General features: G+C 42.6%; 1 protein-coding gene across 3 annotated transcripts in view; it reads right to left on the reverse strand.

The window, feature by feature from the left end:
- MAP3K21 (mitogen-activated protein kinase kinase kinase 21) overlaps positions 1–20,813 on the reverse strand; it is a 91,545-nt gene that overhangs the window by 32,123 nt on the left and 38,609 nt on the right. For 2 of the 3 annotated variants that reach the window (XR_005016840.1, XR_005016841.1), the window contains exons 6-11: positions 19,312–19,434; positions 17,383–17,533; positions 16,924–17,021; positions 13,290–14,075; positions 11,516–11,691; positions 7,151–7,243 (exon numbers count right to left, since the gene is read on the reverse strand). Coding sequence is in view for 1 of the 3 variants with exons in the window: in XM_036828983.1 (XP_036684878.1) it covers positions 11,267–11,691; positions 13,290–14,075; positions 16,924–17,021; positions 17,383–17,533; positions 19,312–19,434 (1,583 nt within the window). In the remaining 2 variants the exon portion in view is untranslated. Of the gene's footprint in view, positions 1–7,150; positions 7,244–8,884; positions 11,692–13,289; positions 14,076–16,923; positions 17,022–17,382; positions 17,534–19,311; positions 19,435–20,813 lie in introns of those variants that run through there. The other variant, XM_036828983.1, reaches the window with a different exon arrangement.

Genomic DNA, 20,813 nt, shown 5'->3' on the forward strand with positions numbered 1-20,813 from the left:
ACTGTTGCTGGAAAATCATTTTCCTTCCCTCTCCTCATCTTTCTAATACTTTCTCAAATCACATCCATTATTTTTCCTTTTTCTCCTAAGGGTATAAATTTGGCTGCAATTCTTCAAATAACCAAGCTAGGTTGGTGGTCCTTGTCTTGTGAAATAATATGTATATAGTACCATCTAGTGTCCAGAAAGCAGAAAATCCAAAGCAAGCAAGGCAAACAGGATGCTTCAATTTTTGAAACGGCTGAGTTTGTGCAACATACAGATTGGAGGAAAACTTATGACCAACTCCATTGATTTGACTCATGTTTGTACCTCTAGAAATAACGACCTGTTCCAGAGAAAAAGACCTGGTTTATTGAAAAATTGAATACTTATGAAACCAGAAAATGTAGAGATTTTTCTAGTTTTAGAGCTGTCCCACAACCAAGTCACATGATCAAACTTACTTTAAAAAAATGTATTCTTGTAGGGGAATCTGTTTTTCTTTTTTCTTTTCTTTTATTTATTTTTGGCTGCATTGGGTCTTCGTTGCTGCACGCGGGTTTCTCTAGTTGCAGTGAGCGGGGGCTACTCTTCTTTGCAGTGCCCGGGCTTCTCATCGCGGTGGCTTCTCTTGTTGCAGAGCACGGGCTCCAGGTGTGTGGGCTTCCGTAGTTGTGGCACGTGGGCTCAGTAGTTGTGGCTTGTGGGTTCAGTAGTTGTGGCTCACGGGCTTAGTTGCTCCGTGGCATGTGGGATCCTCCTGGACCAGGGTTCGAACCCACGTCCCCTGCATTGGCAGGTGGATTCTTAACCACTGTGCCACCAGGGAAGCCCTCTTTTTCAAATAATATGTTTTCCTACAGACTTATGTAATAACATTGGGTATGTATTTCCTGTGGAAAACATTCCTTAATAGACTAAGTTAAAACTTCCTGGAGAGACAGTGCTCCAGAAGGAGAAAACTACCTCCTAGGTACATGTCCTCGTCAGCGGTCTGTTTCTGGCTATCTCTACAGATGTGCTCTGGGGCTTTCTCCTGCTACTAAACAAACAGTGCCAGGATGCACTGACACCAGGAGGGAAATGACATTGCAGACACAGGTCCACACGCCACTGGTAAGGGAGTGGCAAGAGGCTAGATGGCCATTGAGATTAGAAAATTAACCAGTATGTCTAAGATCAGATAATGGCAAAATATAATATTAGTTCCCTGTCCTCTGGTTTTAGGCATGCAGAACCATATCTGGTTTGTGCCTTTATGCTGTATCTTCCTTCACACTGTAGCAAAGCACAGAAAGGAGGAAGAGTAATGAGTAGGGGCGTGTTCTAGGTCATGGTCATGCTCATTCCTTTGAACCCTTTGGCCCCCTTGGGATTTCCTAGGGAGGCGGAACTCAATAGGGCTCCTCCTTTGAATAAAATTGATGAGCATTCACTTCCAGTTAGGAGGGAAATAAGTGCTGATAGCTCTAGGGAATGGACTAATTCTGAGACAATATTAGCCTAAAAAGTTTAGCTTTATGTTCTTAAAAATGTTTTTAGTATTTAGTTCTTTAAAAGTTGTTATTGGGCTTCCCTTGTTATTGGTGCAGTGGTTAAGAATCTGCTTGCCGATGCAGGGGACACAGGTTCGAGCCCTGGTCCAGGGAAGATCCCACATGCCGCGGAGCAACTAAGCCCGTGCACCACAACTACTGAGCCTGCACTCTAGAGCCTGCGAGCCACAACTACTGAGCCCGCAAGCCACAACTACTGAGCCTGCGTGTCACAACTACTGAAGCCCGCATGCCTAGAGCCCACGCTCCGCAACAAGAGAAGCCACCACAATGAGAAGCCCGCGCACCACAAAGACGAGTAGCCTCCACTCGCTGCAACTAGAGAAAGCCCGCGTGCAGCAATGAAGACCCAACATAGCCAAAAATAAATAAATTAAATAAATAAATATAAAAAAATTGTTATGGATTAAGGGAAGATATTTGGGGAGTTGATGTGATCTTCCACTGCCTTGTACTCTTCTGGGTGTTTCTTACCTAGGTGACCATCCGTCCTCTTTCCATCACCTTCTGCATTTCTCACTCTTTCCCAGAGAGCCTTCGTCAGGTTTCTTCTCCTTGCATTCCTCATCTGACCCATCCAGCATCTTTAACTATCACCAAAATCCGAATGACCACAGAATCTCTGTGCAATTCCAACCTCTGCCTCAAATTTCACCTCCACCCGACTGCTGAATGTCTCTAGAATTTTCCATCACTCAGAACTGCAAACTTTGCCTCCCCCCGCCACCAAACCCTCATTTTATCTAAGCACCAATTTTCCTGTTTTGTTTTTTAAATAAATTTATTTATTTATTTATTTATTTTTGGCTGTGTTGGGTCTTCCTTTCTGTGCGAGGGCTTTCCCCAGTTGCGGCGAGCGGGGGCCACTCTTCATCGCGGTGTGTGGGCCTCTCACTGTCGCGGCCTCTCCCGTTGCAGAGCACAGGCTCCAGATGCGCAGCCTCAGTAGCTGTGGCTCACGGGCTTAGTTGCTCCGTGGCATGTGGGATCTTCCCAGACCAGGGTTCGAACCCGTGTCCCCTGCATTGGCAGGCAGATTCTTAACCACTGCGCCACCAGGGAAGCCCCTCTCTCAGTGTTTTATTTCTGATTGACCCACAGCTTCCCAATCGGCTAACTCTTCTGTCCTGACCTCTAGCTCTTTTTTGCCAGTTGTCCCTGATTTGGAGATTGCCATCTTCATTTCTTGGGCTTCCTTTCCTCATTATTCTTGCTGTAAGATCTGAATAACATAGGTGCCTCTAGTTCCCTCTCTATTTTACACATCACCGTCATATTCAGTATTTGGAAGCATTTTCCAGTCTGTTATGGAACACATTGCGTTGCCTCCACCCCCCGCCTAGCTTTGTATGTTGGAGGCTGTACGATCAGGCCCCCAAGATGGCTGTACTCTTGCCCTCTGTCCATCTCCTGCGCCACCAGCCCCTGCCTCACCCACACCTGCTCACCGGACTGACCTTCCCTCTTCATCATAGAGCCTAATCGGTGAACGCCTACACACCTGCCCGCAGCTGCAGCTAGTGACCGTTCTGATCATTAGATAATGATAGTTTATCAAAGGGAAGTCATCTGCCCCGTGAAGGTTGCTAGCCCGAGGGGCGGTGAGGGACGTGCCCTCTGCTGGTTTCCCTGGTAACCGACGAGCCAAGCTGACATCAATTCCCCCTGTAACTGGCAATCTCCCCCTCCCCACCCCGGGGGGGCAAGACTGCTGCAGTGTCCTGCCCGCCAGCTGCTGCACACGGTGTGGCATCGCTCCAGGACCTTCCTTCAGACGTGTTAAGATGCCCCACGTCCATTAAGCCACGGATGTCTCTGTCTCTGACTTCCGGGCTCTTTCTTCAGTCTTGAGGCTGGGCAAGTACAGGCTTGCAGGCCAACGGGTGCAGAAACCTAATACCCTGTATCTCAGAATGTGACTGTGTTTGGAGATAGTCTTTCCAGAGGTAACCCAGTTAACATGAGTCATTGGAGTGGGCTCTAATCCAATATGATTGTGTCCTTACTAGAAGAGGAAATTGGGAAAACAGACATGTACACAGGGAAGGCTACAGGAAGACACAGGAAGAAGATCTACAAGCCAAGGGGCGAGGCCTCAGAAGAGACCGACCCTGCCAATACCTGGGTCTCAGGATTCTGCCTCTAGACGGCCTTCAGCTGCAGCATCAACTCTTCCCTGGGTCTCCAGCCTGCCAGCCCACCCTGCAGAATTAGAACTTGCCAGCCCCTATGGTCGTGTGAAACAATTCCTTAAAATCAACCCCCCTCTCTCTAAATACATGTATGAACATCCTATTTGTTTTGGTCCTCTGGAGAACACTGACCAGTATACATCACAAATTAAAACCTGTAATTGTTTTTTTTAATGCCAGTTTCAGTGCCAGATCTTTAGACTAGTAATCAAAGTTCTTCACAATAATATCCCCAAAGTCCCATTCCAACGACAGTTTATATTACTTTCTTTCAATTATCCTTTGATCAACATGCTAACAATAACATTTATTGAAAAACCAACTATTTAACATTTAAGAAACATTTTTTCCTGTGGTCTAAATGCATAGACTGGGCTCAGACTGGATTCAAATCCAGCAATTTACTTGATTTCTCTAAGTTTCAGTTTCTTCATCTGTAAAACGGGAATAAATAATAAAATAATTCATCCCATTATTCTATAACTAGTTATTGAACAACTACAGGTGACACAAATGCATTCATGATGTTGTTTTTTTTTAAAGCTTTCTATTTTTAAAAATTATTTATTTTTATTTATTTATTCATTTTATAGTAATCTTTTATTTATTTATTTATTTTTATATTTATTTTTGGCTGTGTTGGGTCTTCGTTTCCGTGCGAGGACTTTCTCTAGTTGCGGCAAGCGGGGGCCACTCCTCATCGCAGTGCGCGGGCCTCTCATTATCGCGTCCTCTCTTGTTGCGGAGCACAGGCTCCAGATGCGCAGGTTCAGTAGTTGTGGCTCACGGGCCTAGTTGCTCCGTGGCATGTGGGATCTTCCCAGACCAGGGCTCGAACCCGTGTCCCCTGCATTAGCAGGCAGATTCTCAACCACTGCGCCACCAGGGAAGCCCTAAAATTATTTATTTTTAAAAAAATTTTTATTTTATTTATTTTTGGCTGCGTTGGGTCTTTGTTGCTGTGTGCAGGCTTTTCTCTAGTTGTGACGAGCGGGGGCTACTCTTTGTTGCAGCGCACAGGCTTCTCATTGCGGTGACTTCTCTTGTTGTACAACACGGCTCTAGGCGCATGGGCTTCAGTAGTTGTGGCGTGCAGCCTCAGTAGTTGTGGCTTGCAGGCTCTGTAGTTGTGGCACACGGGCTCAGTTGCTCCGTGGCATGTGGGATCTTCCCGGACCAGGGCTTGAACCCGTGTCCCCTGCACTGGCAGGTGGATTCTTAACCACTGCGCCACCAGGGAAGCCCCCGTGATGTTGCTACTTTACAGACTAGTCAGCAGAGGCCTCCACCTCCCAGGTGCTGGTGCTGTTTACTAAGACGGGGACTAGAGAAGAGCAAATTCAGGGAAGGAGGTGAATCACGAATTTTATTTGGACTGTGTTCAGGATGAAATCCCTCTTAGATATCCAAGAGGAGATGATACGTAAGCAGCAGGATATGTACAAATGGAGCTCTAAGATTAGAACGGGGCTAGAGACAGAAAATTGAGAGTGATTTGCCTTGAAATGCATTTAGAGACATGAGATAAACAACATGAATTTAGATGTGTGGTGTTACATGAGCCAAGAGGAGAAAATGCTTCAGGAGTTAGTAAGCAGCTTTGCAAAATATTAAAGAGGTTCCATTATGGGATGGCTGCATGAGGAGCTCTGGGGACCCACTGCGCAAGGAAACGAGCACAACTGCTGAAAGCTATCTTAAAATTTTTTTTTTTTTTAAAGTCTCTGGAAATTGTCTTAAGGGCATACAGCAAATAACAAAATATTTATTCAAAAAGAATATACTAAATCTTGCTAAGAACAGTTGAACCTGGCATTTGAGCTATGACCTGCTCCCTCCCGCCTACTCTTCCACCCTGACCGAGCTCAGCGTGACAGAAGCTCCATTCCAATCAGGTCTGGCCAAAAACATAGGACTCCCCCTGCCTCCCCCCTGCCCCCAATCAGCTCCCAATCAAGGGAAAAGCTATTTCACTGGCAGGCACAGGACAGCAGCGTTTCTCATCCCCTCCAACTCTATATTTAAGAGGCTAAATTCCTGGGAATGTGCCTGAGAGGTCAAGGGCTCCTTTCTCCATCCAGCCACCCCACACAGGGTGGAGGCTCTCCACCAGTGAGAACGCTGGCTTCTTACACGCCCTCACACCAGTGCACTTGGAGGGCAGAGGTTCTATCTACTCTGCGAGAAGCAAGCCAAGGAGGCTGCAAGTTACCACTCCACCCAGGGCCCAGAGTATGGCCCAGATATACTGCCCAAGGCAAGACGCATTACACAAGAACAGAACTACAAAGCTTTCGTCAAAGGAACTGACTTTATCTGAAACAGAGTGTGGGGAAGTTCAAGCCTAAGGGAACTCTCAAAAAAACGCCACACCTCTTAATTAAGAGCAACAAGCTAAACCACAGTCCAGCGAGTTCACCAGAGAGAATCAGGCAAAGAGCCAGCTAAAAAGAGCCCACCTGGGGTCAGAACAAGCCTTAAAGACCGGCCCCCAAACTGCCCCTGCTTGAAATTAATTGGAATAGGCTGTGGAGGAATTTGTGTCCCAGGGAATAATAAAAAAATAGAGTAATCAGCCGGCAATTATGGAAGCCTAACAGCTTGCTGTAACACCAAGTGAAGCAGACAGCGTAACAGAGAGATCACAAGAAGAGACAGTCCAAGAGAGCTGTGCTAAAATCGTGTCATCCCAAGGTAGCTGTGTGCACGTCAAGGCTGAATCTTCTGAGGAGTGACACCAAGGACTTCATACTGTGGGGGAACAGATTTCACTGGAATAGTCTAGCCCAATCACTAAACAAACAAGCAAACAACAACAAAAACAAGACCTGGAGAGAAGGTGAGGGGAATCATTATCCACAGTGGCTACAATGTATTACCTAAAATGTCCACTTTTCAACAAAAAGTGAGACATACAAAGAAACAGGAAAGTGTGACCCATATACTGGGAAAAACAGAGGCAACAGAGATGGCATGTGAAAGGGTACGGACCTCAGATTTAATAACTTGAAAGCTGCCATTGTACCTTAGGTCAATGAACTGGAGAAAAACATGCTTGAAGAAGGAAGGTATGATGACAATGTTTTGTCAAAAAGAAAATATCAATAAAGAGATAAAAATTTTAAAAAAGAATGAAATGGAAATTATGGAGTTGAAAATACAATAACTAAAATGAAAAATGTCACTGGGGGGCTTGACAGTAGATTGGAACTGAAGAAAGATAAGGGAACTTGAAGAGAAATCAATATAGCATATGTAATCTGAAAAAAAAAAAGAGAGAAAAGAATGAATAAAAATGAACAGAGCCTCAGAGAAATGTGGGGCACTACTGAATACACCAATATACGTGTAATGAGAGTCCCAGGAGAGAGGAAAAGAAGCAGAAAAAATACTTGAAGAAATAATGGCTGAAAAACCTACCTTTGCTGGAAAAAATCTACACATCCAAGAAATTAAACTCCAAGTACGATCTACGCAAAGAGATCCACACCAACACAGACCATGGTAAAAATGCTGAAAGGCAAAGAGGAAATCTGGTAAGTTCCAAGAGAAACATGACCCGAGTCACAAGCTAGTGACTCTGCAGGGAGCACTTCTCACCCAGCAGAGGTCCTGACTTCCTCAGCTGCCTCCTCTGAACCCCCCAGGTTAGATCTGCTCTGCCAGTGCTACCAGAACAGCAACTACTTCACCTTTTATAACCCTCATTTCACTTGTAGTCAGGCTTGGCCACATAATTTGTAGGGCCCAGTGCAAAATAAAAATGAGAGATCCCGGTCCAAAATTTCTTAAGGATTTCAAGACAGTGTTAGCAAAGCATTAAAATCAAGCTCAGGGACATCCTGAGTGTGAAGCCCAAGCCGAACCCATGAAGCTGGCCCCGCTCAGCTTCTCAATGTCTTTCTTACTAGATCTTAAGAACCATGCAGCGAAGTACCCAGGTGGTGTCTCTCTTGCTCATCACTGAATTCCTTTAGTCTTTCCCAGTGGCTATCACAGTAAGCACTTAATGAGTTTGCAGCGTATTCAACTTACTTAATTCAACTTACTTATTTCTTGCTAAACAACGAGAACAACTAGTTTTTGCTCCACTGTATGGTACTTATTACATTGTTTCATTCATAAAAGCCTCATCTTTCACTGTGTTTTAGCATGTTGACCTTTTCAGAAGTAAAGAGTACATACAGCTTAAGCCCAATTATTTTATATTTATATTGCAGTTCTTAAATAATTTCATCATATTTATAAACCCATTGAACAGAACACTGCTTTTTTCTGAGTTGATCTGTTGGATATGCAAATTTTAGTACCTTCTATTTCATTTCACAATTACTTAGGAAGTATCCCACTGTATTAACCACTGTTAGCTTTGTTTTTAAGTAAGTACCCAGCCATTCTAGAATTTTGAACTTTTTGATGTGTGAAACACTACCTTAGCTTTGGATTCCACTAGAAGCCTCCATCTTCTATACTATATGTATGGTTACAACAGGTGTGAGCAGGTAAATGGTGGTGAGTCTTTGGAACTTTATCCAACTTCTCTGTGCCCGTTTCACATCTAATGAAATAGGGATACTACTACCTACCTCACAAACTTCACTAAAGAGAATTATAGGAAGTGTCTTATATGGGCACCTAGGAGAGTCCTTAACACTTAGCAGATATACAACAGACATTAAATTTTTCTCCCTCTTATATGATAGGGTGTTGCCTGGATCTGCACGAAATGCTACCATCTACTTTTCTAATTCACCCAAGTTTTTATTGCTTACCAAGAATCACCAGATGTTAGGTGGGTTTTGAAATTCTTCTGATTTAAACATGCTAATAATCAACATGTCTCATTAATCACAGTGCTCTAGCATCAACTGAGATTTACTTCATACAGTAATTCACTCTGCCAAAATGTGCGTTCTGAAAAGCTGGAGTTGCAAAATTCTCACAACGAAATGCAACGTTTCAATGCACATGTAAACCAAACAACATTTTAAATAAATTATTTCATTTAATCCCATGATTCATATCATGATCCTTCAGTTTAATGAATTTAGCAGGTTAATACCTGACATTAATAATCTTTATCAACATATTTTCATTATTGAATACAAAATGAACCATTACAAACTATAGTCACAATCATCAGGAGATCAAAGCCACTGAGCAAGTAGACAAGCTATAAAAAAAACTTTATTAAAAAAAATAGACAACATATGTAAACATCTTTTTCAGTCACAAAGCTTCATAATACAGCATATCAGGCCCAGGCCTCAAATCTCTGCAGTGGGAGCACCTTAACTGTTGACTAATAGTAATCAGCTTAATTTATCTTTCAGTGAGCTATTAAGTCTATGTGAAAATAAATAACCAGATTCCGCTAAGTATACCTATACACATAGAAAATCGCAAATGTACAACAGATCTCAGCAAAAAATAACTATCTGCAGTAACATGTGAGATTGAGTCCTTATATGACAATTATCTTTTCAACATAACTTCATTTCTAAATTCATCATAATGTAGAGTTGACTAAAATAAAGCTAATCAGGAACAGAGTAGAGGGACCAGACAGACGGACACCCATCACTCCCCTACCCTCACACAAAGTGCCATACACACACACACACACACGATGTTTTGGTAGAAGCAAAACTGAAAACACACAGTTTCTATATTTCGTGTTTCATGTAGTACTGTAGGCATGTATTTCGTTTACTTTTAGCTGGAAGTTACATGCCCTCAGATGACTGAGTAAGAAGTAGCCAACCATAGTTTCAAATGTGATACAATTTTGAGGAAACCAAATCTCTGTTAGGTAATTCAACAACCACGCAAAAGTGAAGCCAAATCATAGAATGGACCGTAACACCACAAAATGTAATTAAGGACCTGAGATTGTGCTTCAAGAATTTCCTTAAGGCAAAATGTGCTTATATTAAAATAATCCTTTCATGCTCCGTTCATCATTTGCAGTGGCATACTTGTTAGATGACTAAGAGGTTCTAAAATGGCCAAATAATATAATTTTCCTCTTTTTTTTCTACTATAGGTGGATATTTTATCACACCTGATTAAATCACTGACCTTCCAGTTATTCAGTAAACCTTAACCAAGGTAAAATTTTAAATGAAATAACAAGTAATGTTTGCAATTAAAGTTTTTCACTGTAGGGAAAATTTTAAATACTTATTGTGTGTCATCTGAATAACCATATTCTAGCGAGAGAAGCATAATAGATTTAACAAAAGAACCCAGGCAAGTTTACCAAGCTCCTGGATAGCCATTTCAGTAGCTTAATAACTCAGTAGTTTATTTGTATCATAACTCTATGATTTATAAAAGTGACTCATAAAATAATTTAAAATCACTTAAAAACTTGATCTGCTATCCAAAGGTTCGTTTTATAAACCCACATCTGAAAATAACTTATATTTCTCCATTCTATCACATCAGCTTGTCCCACCCAACAGATATCTAACATGTATCTATAATTAAGTGAATAACTACTATTTTAAAACACTTAAATTCTAACCGTACTGCTGTTTCTTGACTTTGCAGTGTTTCTGACTGTATTTGAGATTATTAGGATGATTATGCATTTAAATAGAGAAAAATAATATTAAATGACATGAATTTTCTTCGGCACATAACGCACGCATTGATTAATTTTTAAAGACTCTATGACAAAAGGAAAAGCTTTACACTTCTGGATACCAAATCAATGGCTACTGATGAAGGAAGAAGGAAGATCCTATCTACAGGGAGAACACACAGGTTAGTGCCTCTCAACTGTATACAGTATGGTCTGAGTCAAATGTCAATGACTGGCTTTTTGAAAAATCTACTTTGGAGTTCTAATGGATACAATTTTTAGAAGTTACATTCATTAAAACTTTTACAAGTTACATTCAGTAAAATTTTCTCAAAGAGAGAAATAGTGCATATTTTAGGTGAGATTTGGACATACTTATGCATTATAAGCCTACTGCTGAGTTTAGGTAGTTCATATAGGACTCTCCATCTATTCTAGTCATCAAATTTTTTTTACATAGACATCTTTACTTGCTAACATCACATTACTCTTGGCTTCTTGTTGCACAAATAACAAAAAAAAAAAGGAAAGAAATGGAAAAAGGTAAAGGAAAATAGAAAACAAAAGGAAGGAAACAGGAAGGAAGGAAACAAAAATGGCGCACTCATTACAATTTCTGTGTGTACTAATAGACAAGGATATAAATGGGAACAAACAAAGCATTTAAAATTGTCCTTAAACATAGATTTACACTGTTGCACATTTGTTTTACACGTGTGTAGTATTTCAAGTTGCTAGGTAAGAATCCAGTGGAATAACAATACAGTCAGCCAACAGCAATCACATATATTTTTGGAGAAGTTAGACATCCATTACTATTTTAGTAACATGGCCACAGCTTTGAAAACACAGCAGCATAAAACAATTCAAAGGTAGACACATTGTTTTCATTTGTTCACCTTAAAAGAAAAAAAAAAAAAAAGAAATGCTTGAACAGTATAAGGCACTTAAGACAGAAATTCTTTCTCCAGTTCGTACAGAGATGGTCGGCTTGTTCTCCTCATCCTGCACAGAGGCACCGTGCAGTCCCTGCTCTGGCCTTCCACGTCGGCATCCAGTAAGGAAGGCACGTGGGGCTTAGTTCTCTCCTGGGCACCGAGGGGACTGTCAGGGGCTGGTCCTGGACCGCCCACCACAGGGCAGGCCTGTGCGGGCTGAGACTCTGTTCTCTGCGGGAAGGCCTTCGGGGCACCTACCTGGCTTCTGAGGTGGGGAGGGCGAGGCAGAGGCACCACATGGACAGCTCTCTGTTTTTCGGGCGGGACCTCACTTGGCAGGTCACTATGAGGTCCAGACGGCGAGGGGGGCGTCCCCCAAACCCACTCAGGGGGCAGCTCAGAGGCTCCGGGGGCTGAGACGAGAGCTGCACCAGCTGGTTGAGGAGGCAAAGACAGTGTGTGATTAGAAAGACAGTGACGTCGAAATCAATGGATAGCAAGGAAAATCACCAGGATGACTTCACTTAGGTGACCACCTTAAAGTGAGCTTTCACAAAAGAACCTGAACACAAACCTTACCTTTAAAATTGTTAGGATAAGAATGTTTGTTTTTATGGAAAAGTACTACAAGGTTGGAAAGACGGCTTGAACCTATGGAAACGACACCTGTAAAGAGCTAAGTCATCATCATACGCTTAGGACAATGATCATTAGAACTGTTTTATTAACAGGATAGATTTCACAATGGGTTAGACTGGACTAAAGTTAAGACTTTAAAATGATGGTGAATGTGACTGAATTCACTCTCAGATGATGATTTGAAAAAATTAATGAAAATAAGAAAGCAGATACGTTTTTACATGTTACACCCTCCCTTTTTTGTTCTGAAGAACTGACTTACTACCACTGTAGCAAATAATCATTGGCTTCAAACTAAGAAAAAAAGAATGGTTTTTTATGGGATTCTTGTGCTAGGATTTCACCATGTGCAATTATAAATTACTAATACTTTATTGCATCATAAAAGAGCAATAAACCAATTTATCTAAAGACAATGAACAATAATACGAAAAAAAATCTTGTCTAGGTGTAGCACTTAAAGAGATAAACGAAAAGATAAAGCAAATGAAAGCAGTTTCAGTTTTAATATACTTTATAACCGATCCTAGCATAACATTTTACAATCTAAAAAGCATTTTTCATATACATTATCTCACTTAACCCTCATGATCTATATCTGAGGTAGTTGTAATTATCTTTACATACAAAAGGAATAATAGTCACTCCCCACACAGCACCTACTGTCCATTTGACTTCTTTTTTTTAAAAATTTATTTATTCATTTATTTATGGTTGTGTTGGGTCTTCATTTCCATACAAGGGCTTTCCCCAGTTGCGGCAAGTGGGGGCCACTCTTCATCGCGGTGCGCAGGTCTCACTATCGTGGCCTCTCTTGTTGCGGAGCACAGGCTCCAGACGTGCAGGCTCAGTAGTTGTGGCTCATGGGCCCAGTCGCTCCGTGGCATGTGGGATCTTCCCAGACCAGGGCTTGAGCCCGTGTCCCCTGCATTGGCAGGCAGATTCTCAACCACTGCGCCACCAGGGAAGCCCTCCATTTGACTTCTATACCCCCTAAACTCAATCTCAACATAAACCTGGGCAGCAAAGCCAGGTGACACTGTGTCAAATGACCAGTTTTACTGCCAACTCTCCCACTAATTATTTGGTTCAGATTTTGGCAAATGACTTTCCTTCCTACCACGAGGGGCTTGGGGCAGTTACTCTCCAAGTGCTCTTTCTGTTTTAACATGCTATTATGCATTTAAGTTACTGAAATTTAATTATACTCTTCCAAGAATCCAAATGATAAAGTCAAACAAAAGAGTAGGGTAAAATTCAAAGATTTATGTGCACAGTGAAAACAAATTTGTAAATGTAATCACTTGGAAAAGATAAAATCAGAGAGCCATACAATTTTACAGTCTATCCTCTACAGTGGTGTTTGGTACTTTCACCCACGAATGCAGCCTACCTGGGGGCTGAGAAGCACTTCCATCAGACACGGTCCGTCGGTGATGTGCTGCTCTTTCTTTTGAAGAAGCAGCGTAAGATGCGCCCGCACGTGCTGGAAATGTGAAGGAAGGAGACAGGTTTCCCCACACACCACGACGGGTCTCCAGTCCTGGCACAGGGGTTGGCTCCTGACCCCTCCTTCCAAAGGCAGGGCAAGGATCTGGAATGGGCACCTTGGGGTCACAAGGGACGTGTGTGCTGCTCTCGAAGGAATCTTCGCCGTCAGTCTGCAGCAGGCACTTGGTGGAGAGAGAAGGCATGGACAGGAGGTTCGCGGCGCTGGACGGAGGGAGTGGGGATGGGCTGCTGGCCCCCTCGCCCGCGGCTGGCAGCCTAGTGGCGGAGTTGGCACTGCTTCGGGACTTAGGCACTCGCTGGAAGATGCCCTCGCGTTTCTTCCTTTCTTCCTTGGGCAACGGGTCTTCAGCAGCCTGTGCTTTCGCGAGCTCTCTGATGTCCAGGCCCAGAGCCACCGACGCCAGCAGCGCGGTGCAGCCGTACAGAGCACACTCCGTCTTCTTCCTCTGGGGGGATCTGCTCAGACTGTTCGGAGGGGTCCCCTGAGGAATGCTGGTGGCAGGGCTCACCGGGGTTCTCTCCTCCCAGCTTTCGGGTTCCACCAGATTCTCTCTCTGGCCATCTTTCCAAAGAGGTAGATCAATGTAGGCTTGACTCGGTGATTTTATCTGCTTTGGCTTTCTGTGTTCCAATCCGTCTGGGGCAAGTTGTGGCTCTTCACATGCACCTACACAGAAGTATAAATACACACAGGCTAGGACCATTTTACCGTAAAAACCATGCAAGCTGTACTGTAAAACAAGGCTGAAATCTAATAAATACATATTCTAAATCAAAACACATGGAGTCCTTTGCAGTTCAGCAAATGGTTCGTCCAGGAGGACCCTAAGGAAGGGGCGTCCAGGGTGCAATGACTCAGCTCCCTGCATAGAAACAGGCGAGCAAGTCCTCTGCTGTTTCCTGTCCTTCAGGAAGTGGCTCTTCACTGGCATAGAAAACAGAAACTTCTATAGAAACAAAGTCATCAAGATACAGAAATGCACATGCACAGACAGCGGCAGGAGGACACGGCAGACAAAAGGTGCCCTTGCGCGTGACCTAGATAACTGGGCCACGCCCCGTTGCTACAGGAACCATCCAGCGTAGAGCAGTGAAGCACACTTCAGACTATGGTGATGCCCAGCAGCCTCTTTCAACAAGCTGCCATTAAAGCGTAGGAGCCCCGTATCAGGAGAAGATTCTCCAGAGGTCAGAGCCCCAAAGGGTAACATATTCTGCTACTGGAGAGGAAGCTACAATTCTTATCACTTAGGGCTTAACCATGAACGACTGAAATGACGAACTTCCTCATCTGGTGTCCAGAGCATCCCTGACAGAGCCACCCATGATTTCTGCAGCCTTGTGTCCACTGCACCTAAAATGTGCTCGGTTTGCTAGACCAGCCGGATGCCAGCTTTTCTCCCAACAAGCCCGTGCTCTTCCCCGCTTTTCTCCCTTCAAGCCCAGTAACTTCCTCTGCTATCTTTCTCCCTGTGTCCTCCTCCCACTGTCCCATTTCCCTCAGACAATTGTATCTCAAAATCCTGCCTGGCCCTAAGATGGCCTGACACTGCCCTTCTTCCCACATGTGGTCTCGGCTTCCGTTGAAGCCTTTCTGCTGTCGTTCGGTTTCCTCCTTTTTCTACTTTCAGGTCATAGCCAGCTGTGAGCTTCCCTGCAGGTTTCATCTTGTGAGGGGTCTTCCCCGAATAGTGCCTTCATCAAGTAGGCACGAATTGCGCTTTGATGGGTTGAATGCACGGTACATGTAACGAATAACAAATTACTAAGCCATCATTTTTTAAAAAAGAGGGTAAATGCTGTTGACAAGTAAAAGCCATAGGTTTCGAAGCATACTGAGCACTTCCTTTCCCACACTTTCCTCCTGAGCTGTCATGGACCTACACGGATCCATCACAATCTTTCCCAGTCTTCCTATGACTTACGGCATGCATTCGCAGCCCCCAAACCAAGGTGAATATAATCAATATCTACATAAGATCACACTGTCCTTTTAGGATTCACTTAGGCATTCAGGAGATACTGAAGACTTGCTATGCACCAGGCCCTGGGAGTAGAGTGGTGAACAAACCAGATAAAATCTTTGCCTTCGAGGAGTTGACATTCTAATTTGGGGTGACAGAGAACACACACATTACGGGTGTCCCTGCAGACCAATAAGAATTTCAGGGAAGCGTGATGCATAAATAAAATTGGGTACTGAGACAGAGGGATGGGGTGAGATACCACTGCGGCTAAGGCGGTCAGGGGAGGTTTTCAGGAAACGCTTGGGCTGAGACAGAAACACTTAGAAGGGTGAGGCCCCACAGGTGGAAGGTGGGAGGGGGACCTTCAAGCAGGACAGACTGTGTAAACCTTTTGCTCAGTGATCCTTCCAGTGAACTGCAGGGTTAACTTAATGGAGACCCAGCTGAGTCAGCCAAATACATCCTTTTATTTCCTCCAACTGTCCTGTGGACGAGTTATTCATAGGATCAAAATATTCTAAGAAAGAATAAAAAAAGTTCAGGGAAAAAAAGCAAGAGGACTTCTCTGATTAATCCCTCTATCTGGATAAAGAGTCACAAATAATGAAACTTGTACTATAGAATTAAGTTTTATTACTATTAATTGTTCTTCATTAGTCCTCAAAAGCCATCTGATGATGAATCGTATTGTATAATGAGAGACCCTCTTGCCTTTACAGGTGAGAAAGAGTCAGAATACAGTAATGAATCTGACATCAGAAAGCATCTACCCAGGGATCACACAGCACCTGCCTTGTGTTTACCTGAAAGTATTTATGGAGATATTTATGCTGAAACCACACACTTGTGATGAACACAGAAGAAGAAAACTAAACATGGGCAGTAGGTGATAAGGTGCTTGTAAAACTGAGCATAGCACCGATCATAAATTCAAGAAGTTTACACCGTGTTTTGCTAAAACATCTCTAATTTGACCACAGTACCACAGGGCTGTCTTAAATTGACAAGGATAAAGACCAATTTGCTTTTCTTCAGAGTTACCCATCATTGAAGATTTCCAGCAACTTCCAAATCTCTTCAACCTTTTAATATCTGAATATTGAATAGGAATACCGAACATTGAAAGCGATGATGATTCATTTAAAACTAGAGATTCCAATGTAATACTCTCCAGCAGTAGTTTTCCACAACTAACCTGCTTGACAATATTTCATCAGGTCACGGGGTGGGAATATCATCTCAGCAGAACTTCAGGGCGCCTACATTTTCATATTTACTATTTCCTATACTACAGTAATTTGGTTCTATATAATAAATTATACTAATTTTTCTGGTGAAGAATAAGAGTTACAAATTCCTAATAAACAATGGGGAGCCTAAATACTTTCCGCCACGAAGACTGACAGGACAGAAGATAACTTCTGAGCTTAGTGTAGCCACTGCTACTACTCAGTACATGCAATGCTGCTAACCTTTCCCACGTCACTTCTAGAACTCTCAGAGGCTCAGTCTAACTCAAACAAATTCTATTTCCTGAAGCACATTTACCTGACTGGTCCACAAACAATGCAGCCAACGGCATGGTTTTCTGATTTTTTATTAAGATGGTTGACCAAGGACTGTTGCCATCTGAGAGAGGTCTTATTCTACAAGACAAAAATGTTTATTTTGATATAATAGAACCATATGACACACAAATTAGGTTTTGGTGGATACATGCTAACAATATTTTTAGGTAGTAAAGAGAACATATTTGGCCTCTATGTTTTAAAGAGCTAACAAAGTACAGATAAAACCTTAACATGAGACAGAGAATCTTTTTAATTGCTTAACTAAATAATAATTGATTTAGTAGGATAAACCCAACCTAGAAATTAAATTATATTCAGGTATCTCTGTATTACTCTAATTGCTTTTTAAAAGTTAGGTCTGGCCAGTGCAATATTTAAAAGGCACTGCTATTTATCACAGTACACACTGGAATGCCACCAGATGTCACACAAGTACCTTTCTTTGCAGTCAGTTCTTTCTTTCATTTGAATGGAATTTGGACCCCAGGTACAACCCTTTTTCTTGAAACTCCTTTTTACATCTTCAAATTCTTCTTGTCGACAGACCGTGTTCCTGCCCCAAGTTTTATTGCTTTCATCTGAGGTCACTAAACAGAGAGCATCACTCATTAACCAACTAAAAAATTGTTAAGTTAAAATGAATCAAATCAGTTGTAAAACTATCTTAGTCAAAACGTGTAAACAATTGAGAAACATGAAAACAACGAAGAAATTATTTCCTTCACCCTACCGTTGGCAAACTTCTATCTCTAATCATAACAGCAAGAAAAGTGAACTAAACTAAAAGATACAAATTTGAGGTAAATTAGCCATAAAGAGTTGATTATTTATTTATCTATGTATTTAACATTACGCAACAGTTAGGATTTCATTTTATTTGGGGGAAAAAAGGTCAAATTGAACAGTTAACTGAAAACAAACTTAGTACTTAATTTTTTAACCAAATCAAAGTTTTGAACCTAAGGAACAAAGGTATATTTTAAAATTGTAATTTAAGCCAATTTTTCATTAGTCATCACAACTGTTTGGCTTCAATTACCTTTAAAAATCTGAACGTATGTAAGTTTCCCCACGTCTTGCCTTATTTCATCCCCTCTCGGGAGGTTTACACTCACGTCTAACACCCACATGTTGCTGACACACGTATATGCCACCCCCCCCAGCCTCGCTGTGCACCGACAGTTGGCTTGGGAATCACTGGGAGAGTGGCTGTCATTACTACACACTTAGAAAACAACCCCGTCACACACCAGAGGTTCTAAAAACACAACTGAAAACATTATGACATACCCACACAGGGGGTAAAAATATCCGCTTTGGGTCTAATTGAAACTCTCACAGTGCGAGGATGCCAGATGAATTAGTATATTTATTTTTTCCACTAGGCTGAACACTCTAAAACCAAAATACTAAGTGGTATTTTGAAGGACAGATCTTCCCCGACTTATGATGGGGTTACATCCAATAACCCATCGTAAGTTAAAAATATCATAAGCTGAAAACATGTTTGATACACCTCACCTGCGAAACATCATGGCTTAGCCCTGCCCACCTTGAATGTGCTCAGAACACTTACACTAGTCTACAGTTGGGCAAAATCCCCTAATGCAAAGCCTATTTTATAATAAAGTCAAATGTCTCGTGTGACTTACTGAATGCTGTACTGAAAGTGAAAAACAGAGTGCTTATGTGGGTACAGAGTGGTTGTGAGTGTACGGGTCGTTCACCCTTGTGATGGTGGGCTGACCGGGAGCTGTGGCGCACTGCCCAGCGTCACGAGGGAGGATGGTACCCGGTATCACTGCCCAGGAAAAGATCAAAATTCAAAATTTGAAGTACGGTTTCCACTGAATGTGAATCACTTTGCACCATCATACAGTCAAAAAACCCTAAGTTGAACCACCCTAAGTGGAGGGCTGTGTGCATTAGGTTGGTCAACACAGACCAAATTCAAGCTAAATTTCAAAAAGCAAAATATTTTTTTCCTTACAAAACAATGAAACGAATGGAAGTAACCTTGAATTCCTGATTTCGGCTTTCAAAACATCCATAAAGAGGCTACTGATATAACTAGGTCATGCAAATGTTGCAGGCAGGCGTTTAACAAAATGTCTCACGATACTGTTTCACTTTCTACTCTGTGGCCTGGTCACATCACCGATTGCGTGGCATCTAAAAATCATTTATTGTGAGAACAAGAAAATGAGACTAAGGAAGACAAGACCAAATCTTGCTTTCCAAATAGTTCTGACACCTCCTAAATATCACAGGGTTAGAACCGGCTATGAATGTCTGCGTAAGTTGGATCCAAGTCCGTGAGTGACAGAAAGCCGCCCAGAAGCCCCCCGTGGGGGAGAAAGCTCACGCTGTATTGCCCGGAGCCGGGGGATCACCGTGGGGCTGCTCGGCGTACTGAAGCTGCTGCTATTCAGGCTCCTCCGTTTGTCCAAGTTGGGGGAGGCCTGCACGGTTATTTTGTGCTGGAAATCTGTCAGATATGGGAAAAAAAAAAATGAGAACTGAGAGTCCATGGTTTTAGGTTATTTCCGCAGCCCCAGCTTTCGCACATGGCAATCAAAGCAGGAACTGCCAGACAGTAAGAATATGGTGTATCTCAGAGTCTGTTCCTACTTTCTTACTTATCTTCCATTCAGGGCTCAGGTCCGTAAACAATGACTCAGAGTCATGACGCGTTAGGCACGGGGAGAGACACATGCTCACAAGGAAATGAACTATTACTGCGTGTTGCAGAACTCACGGTCTTCCGGGAAGAAAGAGTTACCTTCATTCAGTCTGATAGAGTTGAAAACAAAATCGAGATGGGAGACACCCTGGGTTTACATGAGTCCTGGTTCTGTCACTAACAGACTACAGACCCCAAACTAGTCACGAGCCTCTCGGCGCCGGTCCCTGCGGTTGTTGGCTAGAATAGCAGACACCTCCCAGGGTTGCCGTGGTGATTAGAACGGAAAGCGGACGTTGTGCGGGGCTCCGGACACGCTACCCCAACGTTTACTACTTAGCCCGTCACATTTCCACATGACCATCCACTCTTCATCAACCTTCCTCAACATTCAGGTCTGTTTCTTTGGGTCTTCCTTTCCTGTTGCAGGCTCCCATGTCACAGAAACATACATTAAGTACATTTTTATGCTTTTCCCCTGTGGATGTGGCTTTGTCGGTTTAATTTTCAGACCCAGCCAGGGTCAAGAGAAACTCCCCCTTGCCTGCAGTTGAAAGCGTTTTGTGGTCAAGGTACGTACAAATGATGGTTACTATTACCTAACTGTAATATAGGGTAGCTGTCATGCCAGAGACATGCCAAGAACTATGGGAATATACGGAAGAAAAGTCATATTACCAGAGGAAAGAGGAGGGTGTCTGGGAAAACCCTGTAAAACTGCCAGAAAAATTATCAGAAACTTAGAAGCAGGTAAAAGAAATGACTGGATGTTCTTTCAGTGCAGTGCCGAGCTTAACCTCTGACTGATTTTCTATTGACTGGGCTATTTTCACAACTCAGTAGGAGCAGAGGTTAACTGGTAGATTTTGTCTGGTGATGATGCAAATAGCTGCTGTCTGGTGTAAAAGAAAATCCTGAAGGTGATGATTTATTGCCGTATTGGGTTTGTATTTAGCCTAGCAATCTAATCCTAACATTTCTTTACTAAGTTGACCATGAACACTTAGCTCCTCAAATTCTCATGTGAACCAGTTTTAACTGGTTCCCTCATTAATTAATAAGTTGAATAAAATCATTGACACATGTTCATTTCACATATGCAAGACAGCTATAATTTGCCTTTTTGAAAATTAAAGAACTTTAAAGAACCACCTGGTATGTGAAATGAGGAGTTTGAATTTGGT

The sequence above is a fragment of the Balaenoptera musculus genome, chromosome 16, assembly GCF_009873245.2.
Source record: "Balaenoptera musculus isolate JJ_BM4_2016_0621 chromosome 16, mBalMus1.pri.v3, whole genome shotgun sequence".
NCBI lineage: Eukaryota > Metazoa > Chordata > Mammalia > Artiodactyla > Balaenopteridae > Balaenoptera > Balaenoptera musculus.